General features: G+C 34.8%; 2 protein-coding genes and 1 non-coding gene across 4 annotated transcripts; 1 reads left to right on the forward strand and 2 right to left on the reverse strand.

Moving 5' to 3' along the window:
- Positions 1-4: 4 nt before the first annotated feature.
- LOC131937662 (N-acetylgalactosamine-6-sulfatase) lies at positions 5-9,822 on the reverse strand. Of its 2 annotated transcripts, none has more exons than XM_059295255.1 (14): positions 9,447-9,822; positions 8,288-8,411; positions 7,505-7,579; positions 6,998-7,100; positions 6,427-6,570; positions 6,123-6,189; positions 5,683-5,810; positions 5,103-5,239; positions 4,290-4,393; positions 3,611-3,747; positions 3,035-3,137; positions 2,523-2,650; positions 1,812-1,929; positions 5-720 (listed from the first exon to the last, which is right to left on the reverse strand). In XM_059295255.1, the coding sequence occupies exons 1-14, from the start codon at positions 9,600-9,602 to the stop codon at positions 634-636; spliced, it is 1,611 nt and encodes a 536-aa protein (XP_059151238.1). In that variant the 5' UTR covers positions 9,603-9,822; the 3' UTR covers positions 5-633. The 2 variants fall into 2 exon arrangements, with proteins under 2 accessions (XP_059151238.1, XP_059151237.1); XM_059295254.1 differs by lacking the exon at positions 4,290-4,393 and adding an exon at positions 4,803-4,906 and having other exon boundaries at positions 9,447-9,821.
- A 356-nt stretch (positions 9,823-10,178) lies between these two features.
- Positions 10,179-10,250, reverse strand: Trnaa-ugc (transfer RNA alanine (anticodon UGC)). Its single transcript has one exon. It is a non-coding gene; the product is annotated as a tRNA-Ala (tRNA).
- A 1,788-nt stretch (positions 10,251-12,038) lies between these two features.
- LOC131937665 (peptidyl-prolyl cis-trans isomerase H-like) lies at positions 12,039-12,680 on the forward strand. Its single transcript, XM_059295257.1, has one exon. It carries the CDS (start codon positions 12,052-12,054, stop codon positions 12,574-12,576), a length of 525 nt encoding a protein of 174 aa, XP_059151240.1. The 5' UTR covers positions 12,039-12,051; the 3' UTR covers positions 12,577-12,680.
- Positions 12,681-14,560: the final 1,880 nt, after the last annotated feature.

Raw genomic sequence — 14,560 nt, forward strand, 5'->3', positions numbered from 1 at the left:
CATAAAAGCTTAAAAGTGTTAACATTTAATACTAATGATGTTTATTTACAGTCAGTTGTTAATACAACTGGGTGTACCATTGTTAGCATATTTACGTCATGATGTGTCATCGTCGTCACCCCCCCCTGCCCCCCATGTTGTCCCAATCGTCATTATGTATGATGTCAAATATTTTTTAAACTCTAGTTAACTATTCATTGAACTGGCAAAAAACATTTATTCTAAATGTCATGCAATTTTTTTTTACTTTGTGTAACCCCCACCCCTAAATGGTAACACCCAGTGCCGTCTGCATTCCCCGCCCCCACCTCGCGACGCCTCTGTGTAAAAAAAGCATGTTTGTCTATTCTTCATAAAAATATTCAATATTTAAAAAAAATTGCAATTATTAATTAAGCATTATTAAAATAAGGAAGTAGATCTAGATCTAAAGAATTAGTGATTATATTTTTTTCTGGCAGAATGTAGATGTAGCCACATACCTAAGAAAAATATTTTGTTTTGCAACAAAAATCTTATTAAGGCACAAAAGCAAGTAACTGAAGAATATCTCAAAAATACAACTGACATGAGCCAGTAGTGTAAATGTCATCAGATGTAGAACTCCTTTGTGAATGAACTAAAGGTCATAGATCAGTGTTCCCAAACACATTTGGTGGGATTGGACTTGGGGACAGGGAGACATCGCCCCAGTTTTTCACATCCAGGAGGGGCCCAGTTCTGAAAATCACAAATCAAACACGGGATGAAAAAAAAATTCCGATCTTATTATTTATTATTTTTTGATAACTTATTTTATCAGCACAACTCAGCATATTCAATAATTATAATTTAACATTAACAATTTGAAACAGCAACAAAACAAAGTTAGTTAATAATTAAATAATAATTTTTGTGATAATTATTCATAATTTTAAAATTCATTCACATTTTTTATAAGCTAACCTGTATCAAATTGAATATTATAACTCATTTTATTGAAATACACAATCAACAGAATACTAAAACAAGTTAATTAAAAAGTCTAGTGACATTTAAGCGCAATTTCCTTATGTTATCTAAAAATAGCTCTGTCGTAGCGTAAATCAAGAGCAGGGTTAGTAAAACCATTGGTTTAAATACATGTTTTATTTACAATAGAGTTACATGACTAAAAACCATTGCGCGCCTAGCTACTGAACGTGATGACGCAGCCATTGAATGTGATGGCGCAGCTATTGAACGTGATGACGCGTGTGGTGTGGTTGGATAAAAATGCCTACTAATTCGGTCCAAATTTTAATTAATTCAAAAAAAATTTTGTGACCGAACGAAAGGATATTTTTGAAAACTTTCTTCGGCAATATTGTTCTAAATTATGGCAGGAATCGATTGGTACATGTTTCAAGTTGCTAAGTGGTCTGGTTGCCGAGATATGTGCCAAAAACTGCATTTTTTCGAGGTTTTTTGGCTTTTCCGGGAAATCCATGTAAGAAACCCGGATTTTTTATGGCCTATGTTCATCCTTGTAACTTGCTTAACATAATTGCTTTTGGAACTAGTCATCGATATTGCTTCGTTGAGGAGGAGATACGACTTAAAGCTGCGGACAGACATCCATCCATCCATTCATCCATTCCCAGAAAAGACAAGTTAATAAACGCAATTCTCCAGAATGGAAATTGCGCTAAAAATGGATTCTCTTTTGGACAAAAATCATAACATGCAACATATACAAAATTTAATAAAACTACACTTAAGATGTTTCAAGTTACCTGAAAAGTATTTCTACACAACCACCCAGAATAGTTACACTAAAACCAAAAACTTACCATTACTGCATTATCACACATGTTTAGCTGTGGAACACCAGGGGTCAAATGGGCTAAGTGATCATCTACAGCCTTCATAAGAAGTGGGATTTGAGTTTTGTAAACCTGGGACCCTGGTCTTAACGTAAAAAAAAAATAATAATTGAATTCCTTAAAAAAAACTGTGTTTATTAGCACTACTCAAAGAAACAGTAGGATTATGAAATAAATCAGTTGGCTTAGCTTAACTTGAACATTTTTTAATGTTAAGAAGCATTATGGCTAAGCAAAAGGAGATCAATAGATAAACACAATCTGACTAAATGATGGATTATGCTAAACACAAATTGACTTAATGATGAATGATATTAAACACAAACTGAGCTAATGAAGATGTTTAAGACAAACTGACCTAATGGTGTGAGGTAAGTTAAGTTTCCCTTTCAAACTTGACGGTCTATGGGGCAAGTGAAGTAGAGTTCACTTGTTTCTGTGACCTCGGCTTATGAAGATAGAGTGTGGTCAGCACTATGCCCAGCCGCTTTTACTCTCCCTAACGTGAGTTAGGTACCCATCAGAGTTGGGTGGACTCAGGAACGGTCTACTGACTTGAACCCGGATTCGAACTCGAGACTTACGGGTTAGTAGTCCAGCTCTCTACCGCTAGACTACTCCATCGCATAATGGTGTGAGTTTGTGTTTAATGGTGTGAAGTATTTAACACAAACTAACCGAATAATGTATTTCTCTCCTGGGTCAGCTCCAAGGTCAAACAACAATGGCTGCGCTGTGTGATTGACCTGGTCATGGGTGGTCAAGCCATTGATTTCCTGACCAGGACAGAAGTCTACACCTGTTCCCTTAAAACATGCGGGAAAAACGGAATGTTTCATTTGATACTTAAAATACTTCCTTAAACAGGCAATCACAGGCTAAGCATCTTATTTCTTGGCAGTAATCTAATTAACTGCACTTGTAAAAAAAAAAGAATACTGTTTTAAGTACCAGATGAATAAAACTAGGCAGATTTGGCTTCAATTGTTATAAAATGGTAGATGGTATTGTAAATTTAAAGTAAATAAAAATTTAGAAGTAAAAACAGCTATGTTTTAAACTAACATTTTAATTAGCATTAAGATAACGATTAAAGTACATTTTTTAATTTTTTTATATAATTAAAGACAATACTTTTGTTGTCATCATCCCAATGGGTTTAAGTGTTATCTATCACACTTAGTGCTCACATTTTTAAACTCCTGCCAACTGTTAGACCATGTCCACAGATGTGCTTTGTATTGGCCAAGTCGGACGGCCATCAAGTGGTCACCTCGGTAATAAAATATTGGTCTGGAAGAAAAATTTTATAGTGAATTTATTAATTTTTAATAATAATTTAACAAAAGGTCAGACTGGAAGTGTTAGTAAAATGTTGGTCTTGAAAAACATTTTGTTACTACTGCTTATCAACATAAAACAAAAGTTTGCAATACAAAATTGCTGAGCTTAAAAATATGCTTTAGTGGTGGTTAATATTTCATATTTTAACATTTCTTTTCTAAAGTATCAAAATTCATTAAAGGTGGGATAAGAAAAAAAACTTGTTCACAAACAAAAAAATTCAAAATAGTACAATTAATTATTTTATTATGTGCTAATATGATTATTTCAATGAATGCGGATAATTATACATACACATACATAGCTATCACATTAAGTTGTACTCAAAAAAAATATTCTATCAGTGCTGTGTGGAGATAACATAAGTGTTTCCTAGATGATAAGACTAAACATAAAGAACTGGCAATTCAAACTAAACTGACCTTTGTGTAGTTTTGCCGTTCAACAAAGTTGATGTCAGGCTTATGCCATCGATGGGTCGGTCACTAGGTGCAGGGATGCCAGCCAGGTCTAAAAAGGTGCTGAAAAAGTCCATCAAGCTACCTACCTGGTGAGACACCTGTAAAATAAAGAATGATGTGAATTGGCCCATAACATAGGCTGTTTGCATAAAGTAGAATAGTTGGATCTTTGTATCCTTGAGTAAATAGAACAAAATATAAATGTATAATAACTAAAATAAAATAAAAAACTAGCTTTTATTTTTAAATGTACACAAAATATAAAAGTATACCAAGAGTGATTTTTCTATAGTATAATCATAATGAAAAGTAGTGAAATAATGCATGCTCAAAAAAATTAAATATATGTATTCATATATTATTTTAAGATAAGTATGTTTAGTTTGATAGTATTAATTCTTAAATAAGTAAAAACTCTAATATTAATAACTCATGCTTTTAACTGAAGGTGAAAAATACAATTGTGAAAGAATTGTAAAACAAGAAAGGAAAAGGGAAATTAATTTTCAAGTGGGATAGCTTATTTACTTATGTGAAGGAAGGGGTATAAGTCTTGAGAGATTTTATATCCTGTAGATGTCAATTCAAAACATGATGTAGAAGCAATGCTACTGCATTTAGTTTACACTGTGGAAATTACCTGGCCAGATTTGATTTTGTTTGGCCACCAGGCAATAGCTGGCTCCCTTGAACCTCCCTCAAATGTGGTTTGTTTACCACACAGAAATGACCCATTGCTTCCACCTATAACAATGGGGGAAAAGGGGAAGGTGTTGGGTTTGGTAAGTTTCTATTTCCTTTTTTTTATACTTGTTAAAAAAAATAGCTATAATCTATTGATCTGTGTTGCTCTCTTTCTGGTTTACGTATTTTAAAAAAATGTTAGATAATAAAGATGGTAAATTTACATTTTTGAACATTACCTATTTTTAGAAATTGGCTGTACAACAACAGTGTGATATAAATATAGAAACAAACCAAAGCCATAACTCAAAATTTAAACCTAACCAATCTATTGCTTTGACGTGGGAATACCGGGCCAACAAGATTGTAAATGTATGTGTTAGGAAAAAGGTAACATTGGGAGCAGATCAGGAGTTGGGAGTGAAGCATGCTATTCCAATCTGGCAATAGGGATCACACCAGCTTTTACCTGTCCCCCAAAAATTTTGCCTGGCCACCAGGCTATTGCAGGCTCTCTCATGCCCCCTTCAAATGTTGTCTCTTTGCCACAGAGAAAGGGACCATTGCTCCCACCTAGTGTGTACAGGAATTAGTTTTTGCGTTTACATAATTATTGTTACTAATTGGCATTTAAATTTCCAGAGTAATCATTAATTGTGTGTATTTCAATTAGAGAACTTAGTTTTTAAAAAAATCTATAATTGAAAACTAAATATTGATTTTAAAAAATTAAGAAATTCGGGCAGAATAAACGAAAATTTAAACAAACCGCTAGTTTTAGCATATGTGGCTGCCCCATTGTCTGAGGTGAAGAACACCAAAGTATTATTGGCAACTCCTGTGTCAACAAGTGACTGTAAAATCTGACCAACTCCAAAGTCTAATTCTCTTACTGCATCTCCATATCTAGAGAGCATCAATTTAACGGTTACATCATAAAAATAAATTACATTATTGAGTTCTATGTGACCAAAAATTAAATACTGATTTCACTTAGTCAACAAATCCAGTAAGATAAAACATGGCCTACTGAAACACATATTTAAATCTGAAATTTTAAAAAAGAAAATCAGTTTCTATAGAAAACAAAAACAGCTAATCTTTAAATTAAAACAACAAATGAAAGAACAGTTACACAGGATAGTAATTATACTCAAATGCTTAATAGATTTGCTCTTTTTATCAATTGTATGATGTAATTATTCCACAACATTTTAAGGTTGAAGTTTGTTGAATAACAATTTAATTATTAACGCTGAAACTAATTCCCAGGATTCATCTACTGACAATAATAATAATATTACCTTTGAAACTGTCAACAACTACCACCACTGAAAATAGAAACTTACAAGCCCCTCCTCGAGGTTCCACGGAATGCTGACGATGCATAGAGTGGCTCATGAGTTGCATCCACCGCCCAGTACAAGAAAAAAGGATTCCCAGTTTTGGATTCTTTCTCTATAAAATCTTTGGCTTCCTGAGAGTGAACAGTAAATCTATTAGTTTTAAAAAGCTAACTAGTAAAAATCAAGAAATATATTTAAAAAAATAAATGACTATAATATACTTAATAGTTTAGAAACATAAAATTCTGTTAATTATAACAGAAATATACATTGAGACCGGTAAGAATTAGACCATTTACGATTAATAATACATGTTTTTGTGATAAAAGAGTGAGAAGTGCTTCAGAAGAAATATGTTACCATATAAGGAGCATTTAAAAGTGTATTTTTGCTGGGTATAGTGCTTAATATTGCCAGACAACCCACACAATTTAAATGGTTACCTTAATATACATCTGGGTCAAGTTAGATTCACCCGTCTGTGTATTAATTATAAAATCTTCAAAATACCTGGAGATATAAGAATTTTACAATTAAGAACCAGACAAAAGTACTTTTTTTATGTTAAGGATAATCAGGTATTGCCCTAATAATTAAGTTAACTAAAAGATCGCAGGCCTTCACAAGAATGGACTGCATTGCTCTGAACATTACTATTATTTAGTAGATAATTAAATCAAGAATATGAAATTATAGTGCTTTTAATAAAATAAACTGGTTCTGTGCATTATGTTATAAAGCAACTACCTGCCAACCATAAAGGCATCTTTATAAACTGGAATATTTGGAATTGCCTTGTCATTGTAAGGTCCAAAATGACAGTTTGGGGAGCCAAACCACTCATCAAAGCCATGTTTCAGTGGATGATAGTGAGGCTGGTGACCTAAATGCCTGGTGGAAAATACTTCAACAATCAGATACTGGTTGGTTAGTTCACTTAGATATCTGTAAAACTGGTATACATCTATGATATTTTAACTATCAACATTACAATCTGTTCACAACTCTTATAAAGATATAAATGGTCCAAGCAATTGTTTTATGGCAAGATGTAGAATTGAGAATTTTTTACACCCACGTTGCCCGTTGTTAGGATTATTTTATTCTGCCAGGTTTTTTTTTCCACCCCCAGTAAGTAAACAGCACTACATCATCAGGAGGTGAGGGGATGACATTAACCTAGCTTTAACCATAACAATAACTCTAATTCCGTTTGTAACAAAACATTTAGCTGTGGACCTGTAGCACTGTGTTACTGGAATTTATTTCAATAGTATTTTAACCTGATTACAAAGTATTGAAAAATAGAATAGCATACCATTTTCCAATTATTTTGTTGTGATAGCCTTTCTGATGCAGTAGCTCAGGCAAAAGTATCTCATAATCTGGTATTCCTCCCACAATATCTTGGGGTGTGTATGCTAAAATGTTAACAATTAACTTCTTGATTATTCAAACAAAAGTAAAAGAGTAACGTTAAAATATCACATAAAATATGAAACCAAACCCTTAACCAGTGGCGTAGCGAGGTCGAGTGTCACACGGTGCGGCACTTAATGGTGTCACCCCCCAGAGGCGTAGCGACCCTTCCCAGGGACAAACTTTCAAATTTTTTATTTGCACCCCCCTCAAACATTCGATTTGCACCCCCCTCAAGTTTTTCTCTATAAATTTTGCTATTTTTTGCCTTGGTGACACCCCTTTAAATGGTGTCACCCGGTGTGGTCCGCCCCCCCTCGCTATGCCTCTGCCCTTAACTGCATGGAAATTATTACTACTCTATATTTTAAAGTAATGCAGTAGCTTGGGTCAGCACTGGTCTTACCATTACGAGCTGGGAGGTTGTTTGTGTAAAATCCATTTCTGATTGGCAGGCGACCACTCAAAAGGGCTGCTCTGGCTGAGAACCAAAAACAGTTTGTCAAAAAATTGTTCTGAATTCTGTTTTAAATCTCTACATTGTATTAACACTTGTTTCTAAAAACAGTGGAAATGCATTATCATTACAATTAGCAAAGAATTAAATTTTTAATCATAAGCAACTGAACCGAGATCTATTATTAAAGATGACTTAAGCATTAAAAAACAATCATCGTATTAAATTTTTATTCAATTTTGCATAAAACATTAAAAGTTACAACAGAGTTAATATTATTATTAATGTTCGTTTAATGTAGTCACATAGCTACATGTTTTCACGTTTCTTAATATTTAAAACAGTAGCCTCCTTTCTACAGAGAGGGTGCCGAAATCTTGTAATAAGTAATGTTAGCCATACAAATATAACATAAGTTTCACTAATCAACAAATTTATTTTAAAACTTTGTGTCCCAGTAAGTGGTAAAGTATGCTACTGGTTTGACCCTGCCAACCTGTAGATTAGATAAAGCAGAGTTCATCTGTTACGCAGACACTGGTAGGCCTAATAGAAGAAATATGCAGTCTGCACTATGCCAAGCTGCATTTATTTTACGCACGACAGGTGCTCATTCTACAAACTTTAGCCAGAATACCAAACACAAGGACAAATGTTCTCTACAACTTAACCATCTTGTTGCATAGTTAGGCTACTGGAACACTAAATTAAAAAGAGAATTAAAACTTTTACATGGTGAACACAGGGGATTTGCAGAATAAAAATCTGGGAAAAGCATTCCTTCAGCAGCCATTCTGTCCAGGTTTGGTGTTTCTTTGTTTGGTTCTCCAAAAACACCAAGATCTCCCCAGCCCATCTGAATCAACAATTAACAACATGCAATTCAGAAGTGGCAAAACACTTCAGTGTTATAGTAGTTTGCGAGCAGATAAAATATAAAACATTAGAATACGTGATATACCTAACTACACTTGTTCACCTTTGCAGTGTTTCTTTCAGACTTTTTTCTTCGGGGGGGGGGGGGGGGGGGGGGAGACACTGGAAAAAGTATATATTTCCTTTATAAATTCAGTTTTGTTCTGGCACAGCCCCCCCCCCCCCTTAAGAGATACCTGGAAGAAACTCTGCACCTGTGCATAATAAATGCCTAAAATTAGTTTTAATATGATAGGTTTTCTTTCTTCACACAAAAGTCTATGAAGTTAAAATCTAGGTTCAAGTCCGTAGAAGGTCTCTGAATCCACCTAGCTCTGATTTGTGCCAGATTCTTGTTAATCAAGACGGCTGGATATGCATGAATGCACTATCTTTTCATATGCTGAGGTCAAAGAAGCAGGTTAACTCTACTTCACTTACAATTTACACCATGGACAGCAAGATTCGAGTGGATAATTTACTTTTATATTGAGTTTACTCTTCAAATAATCTTTGTTTATGGTACTTAGCTAAATTTTTAAGTAAGGCCTATAAATTTAAAACTATTTAAAACTCAATTTAAATTATTTAGGTAAAAATGTAATTCAAAGTTTAAAGGTACAAAAACTAATTGAAAGTCACTTAATTTCGGTTTCACTGACTGTTAAAGTTAGTGTTATGATGTTATGTGTTAAAGTAAGTTATTAGGCCAAAGTAACTTACTAATAATACAAAATTAAATAACGTATACTATATTATTAATATAAGACATAAAGATGATAAGAAGTATGAAGTATACCTTTTATTTAACCAATGTATTATTATTACTTATTTTATTAAATATTATTATTAAAGTATTAAAGTTAAATATTAGGCGTAGGTCTACTTTTAATATTTTAATATAAATATAATTTAAATTAAATAAATAGCACCAAATAAATCATTAAATGTCAAATGAACAGGAGCACATACTTACATCGTCCATTAACAAAATAACAAAGTTTGGGCTGGCATTTTCTATCTTTTGGCCTTTGCCGGTGTACTCATCATAGGCATGAAAATTATTTACCAAGGGAGGTGATGCCATCGTATGATGAACGACTCCAAAACTTACACATGACGCCAGAAACATGGCAACTTAAATTGAGTTTAATAGATTACTTTTAGTCTTTAAGAATAGCATTTTCTCAGGAATGTTACACAGTTCGGAAGATTGTTATAATATTTATTCTTAGGCTTAATATTGAAAGCTAAACGTGTCGTGTCTAAGTCTTTGTAATTGAGGAAGAATGGTCGTTTTGATTAGTGATGTTTGCCAGAGTGCAACCGAGACTAAATAAAATCATGTGATCTAAGTAATCGGCGTCACGTGATTTAAGTAAAAATAGCAATATAAACAGAAAACGTCTCTAAAATTATTAGGCATATTAATAAAATATTATTGTCATCAATGTCATCTAATTAATTTGTAGGATTTGGAAAGCAATATATTATTAATGTAACACTAAGCATTGTCTAAACCACAATGATAAGCTGATATAAAGTAGTAAATAATAATGGTTGTCTACAACATATTATCGAAAAATTGGAATGGAAAAAGCAATAAAGGTAGGCTAAAGTAAAATATAAAAAAAATATTAAAAGTACTTTAACAGAATAATAAGTAGGCTACATATGCTAACAAAAGTATATAAATTAAAAATAAAAATGGAGATGCCGGGGATCGAACCCGGGGCCTTTCACATGCAAAGCGAACGCTCTACCACTGAGCCACATCCCCTTGATGTAATGTAGTAATGGTCAACTAAGTCTTAGCCTACTTTTAATTTTGATCTAGTTTATGGTCTGTATACACTGCTGTAAACTTAGGCCTACATCTAGAATCTACATGTTTTCGCCGAGGACAGCTGGATCTACTAGGTTGATATGTCGTGTTAAGAATGCAGCTTAAATTAAGTTTAAATATGGACCATTATAACTGTATAGTTGGTAGGTTTACTCTTTAGAGCTGGGTAGAGTACGCTACCACCTCCAGATTCTAGTCAGTGTTTCTTCCAGACTTTTTTCTCCGAGGGGGGGGGGGGGGCACTTGAAATTTTCGGGGGGGGGGGGGGGGGGGGCGGTAAACTTTCTTCAGTGGGGGGGGCGGACACTGTTAAAAGTATATATTTTCTATATAAATTATATAAATTTCATTTCGTTCGGGGGGGGGGGGGGGGGGTAAAAAAATTCGGGGGGGGGGGGGGCTAAACCTGGAAGAGATGCCTGGAAGAAACTCTGATTCTAGTACGGGCACTGAATGGAAACTTTCAGATCTGGCGCCATGAGCTCTACCCAGTAGCGTACGCAGGGGGGGAGCAGGGGGAGCGGCCGCTCCCCCTCTGGCCATTTTCAACAAAGTGGCGCCTTTTTGGAAACTTTTTAAACTCAAAGTTTTAAACAATGATATTTGTTTAAAAAATATTTTTCGTCGGCACATCTATGTAAATCACAAGATTTCTTTTCAAGCAGCAATTAAGGCATTATTGTACTAGTCTAGTAGTGTCTACGTTTACAACACGTATTAGCAGCTGCATCAGTTTGCCATTCTAAAAATAACCATTACGATGCATTGCAATGTTATATATATATAATACACGTATATAGAACGTGTAAAAAATTCGGCGCCTTTTTTTGCTCTTTTCGTTCCCCCTACACCGAAAACCTGGATACGCCTCTGGCTCTACCACTCGACTATGCCGACATGCATAGGTATAACGACCATACACGAGTTAATTGGCTGTTAATTTGTTTAGGGTAAAGATAAATATTTTTTTTTATATCAGTAACAGCATACTGATAAAAATATATGCAAATATGCGCCCAGAGTTCCCCGCGGCTCTCATACGGGCGCCCTAGATTCCCCTTTGAGTACTATTGCGCCTAAATTCGTTTTAAAGAGCGCCGTACACTAGCGTGTAATGTGTTTTTATAATAACTCACTAAACTGAACCAGGGCTGCGTATGACGCCACGCAGTTGTGGAAAAGGCTTTTATCTTTTAATTTTATGCATTATTACATAATCCCAAGGAATTCGGTGTTATTTAGTACATTTTCGCGAAGGTTTCTGGTATACATATCTTAATATCGGAGAGGCCGCGCATTGTGTTGGGCACTCTGTATTTCGTAGTTGAACAACACGCATATTGAATTCATTTGCTAGTATTAAAATAATAGCCATTTCCATTTAGATTTTTTTTTAATATTCAAGGGACGTAACCTGTTAATATGTACTAAAGGTTGTTATAAAAAAGAAATAATTCAATTTGTAACAAATACAATTTATTTATAGCATTTATATGTAATAAAACACAAATGTTATATTATATATTTATTTTTGTGGATTTTTATATTATATGTATATTGAAGTGATCATATAATAATATTATAACCTAATAAGAAAAACTGTTAGCGAAGTTAAAAGCATATTAGATAGAGATACGATCATATAAAAAACTGTTTAATTGCTCTGATACGTGATAGGAAATGTAAGGAATGTCCTACCTTTTATTACTTTTAGTTTTTCGTTCTCTACATCAACATGACACAACAGCCAAATCCGATAGTTTTCTTTGATATAGCGATTGGAAGCACTGCTGCTGGTAAAATAAAATTTGAATTGTTTTCCGATGTAGTCCCAAAGACAGCAGAGAATTTCAGACAACTGTGTACAGGAGAGTACAGAAAAGATGGAAAGCCACTCGGTTATAAAGGATCCATATTCCTCAGAGTCATTAAAGATTTCATGGTTCAAGGTGGCGATTTTGTAAATGGTGACGGCACAGGTATGACGAGTATATACGCTGGTCGGCCGTTTGCTGATGAAAATTTCAAAAGAAAGCATGAGTGTGCTGGTGTGTTGCCCATGGCTAACAGTGGCAGAGATACAAATGGCTGCCAGTTTTTTATCACCTGTGCAAAGTGTGAGCTCCTGGATGGGAAACATGTTGTCTTTGGTAAGGTAATAGATGGTCATCTTGTGTTGAGGAAAATTGAGAATGTTCCTGTTGGGCCAAACAACAAACCAAAAATTCCTGTGACAATATCAGAATGTGGGGAAATGTAGCACTACATCATCAATTTTTTTTTTATTATAAAAAAATCATCAATCTCACATGTTCACATTAAGTCATGTTTAATTTGTAAAATATATGTTGGTGTACAACTTTAAAAAAAAAAAAAAAAAGTCCTACCTTTTATTTAATTGTAATTAGCCTATCTTCCCTAATGTAATCCCAAAATTTACTTACTTAAAAAAAGTCTTGTTTTTTTTTTAAATTAAAAAAAAAATCTAAAATTTTCTAAATGTGTTCCAACGAGGCTGGTAGTTACAACTGAATGTAACCATGTTTTACATCCTTTATTATTTTCATCAACAGGGGTCTAAATGTTGGAAAACTGCATCCCTCGAATTGTAATTAAATAATTATTTTTTTTGGGTCAAATTATTTATTTTAAAAAGTTTGCATCGTAATAATAAAAAAAAGGTAATTAGCCTATCGAACAAAATAACAAGAGAACACATCCCCAAATCATCGATATCCCGAAACGTTTATTGATTATCAATTTTGAACTGTACATTTTCCAAAACTATTAACAAATCAACATCTGCCGTTGGTTTGTACTCGGGCCTGTTATTGTCTCCAGCTCAGCTTTTGAGAAAGGCTCCTGTTGCTGTAGTTGGATGATGGCAATGTCAAAATCCATTTTTAGTCCAGCTAATTCCATAACAATATCTTTAGAACTCCCCAAGGATGACAATCATGTCATGTATACACCAACTATCATGCAATCCTGCATTACTTCTAGACAAGGGTGGGCTTGCCCGCCGGTCTACCGGGAAAATTCTCGTTGGGCTTCCTAGGGAAAAATCTTGGTGGGTTCACAGAAAAAGAGCTGTGGTGTAATAGGCCTATGTATTAATGTTTTGATTTTAAAAAAAATATGTATTGTTATTTCTCATTTTTTCCATTGCCCTTAAATTCAACCTTGGATGAAGAAAAAATGTACTGAAAATTTTTAATCTAGGGGCATCTTTTAAAAGTTCCCGCGCCTATTGGACACAGCCAGCCCACTCCTGCTTCTTGAAGTCACCGAAGTCCACATCGTCAGACACAAAATAAGGAACCAACAAATAGTATTGATGAACCATAGCAGGGTATACACCTGGTTCTTTACATCCGACGGCTTACCATGGCCAAGTAAACACCTGGTTCTTTACATCAGGCAGCTTACAACGACAAAGTATATCCTGGTTCTTTACATCCGACGGCTTACCATGGCCAAGTAAATACCTGGTTCTTTACATCAGGCAGCTTACCAAGGCAGGGTATACACCTGGTTCTTTACATCAAGCAGCTTACCAAGGCAGGGTATACACCTGGTTCTTTACATCAGACAGCTTACCAAGGCAGGGTATACACCTGGTTCTTTACATCAGGCAGCTTACCAAGGCAGGGTATACACCTGGTTCTTTACATCAAGCAGCTTACCAAGGCAGGGTATACACCTGGTTCTTTACATCAGACAGCTTACCAAGGCAGGGTATACACCTGGTTCTTTACATCAGACAGCTTACCATGGCCAAGTAGACACCTGGTTCTTTACATCAGACAGCTTACCATGGCCAGGTAGATGTTCTTTACATCAGACAGCTTCGATGCCACAACCATGTACAACACGACAAAAACACCAGGCCCTTAATTCCTACACTTCACCAAAAAAGACTGTATCAATGAAACCCTTACGTGTCCCCTCCTACACATAGCAACGAGATATTCATACAAGTAATCAGAACATTGAGCTAAAAAGTCAATACTATCCCTTTCACTATCAATCGCAGGATCACCGTCTACACAGACAACCATCAACCACCCCACTTTACATCAAACTAAACTACAGAGGCAAAACAGTAGACATCATAGCCATTCCAGTAAGAAAACAAGCTTGCCAACACTGCTCCTCCACACAATATTGGAACAACCACTGCGAGCAACCACACGTGAACCCACCTCAACAAACAACTTCGACGACACCATCACCATAAGCCA

The sequence above is a fragment of the Physella acuta genome, unplaced genomic scaffold, assembly GCF_028476545.2.
Source record: "Physella acuta isolate Inbredline_101_S28 unplaced genomic scaffold, ASM2847654v3 ptg000217l, whole genome shotgun sequence".
NCBI lineage: Eukaryota > Metazoa > Mollusca > Gastropoda > Physidae > Physella > Physella acuta.

Coding starts and splice junctions, on each gene's coding strand:
- LOC131937662 (XM_059295255.1), bottom strand. CDS start 9,602: ATGTTTCTGGCGTCATGTGTAAGTTTTGGAGTCGTTCATCATACGATG. Junction 7,101..7,504: donor CAACCTCCCAGCTCGTAATG/GTAAGACCAGTG, acceptor TTAACATTTTAG/CATACACACCCCAAGATATT. Junction 4,394..5,102: donor CACATATGCTAAAACTAGCG/GTTTGTTTAAAT, acceptor CCATTGTTATAG/GTGGAAGCAATGGGTCATTT.
- LOC131937665 (XM_059295257.1), top strand. CDS start 12,052: ATGACACAACAGCCAAATCCGATAGTTTTCTTTGATATAGCGATTGGA.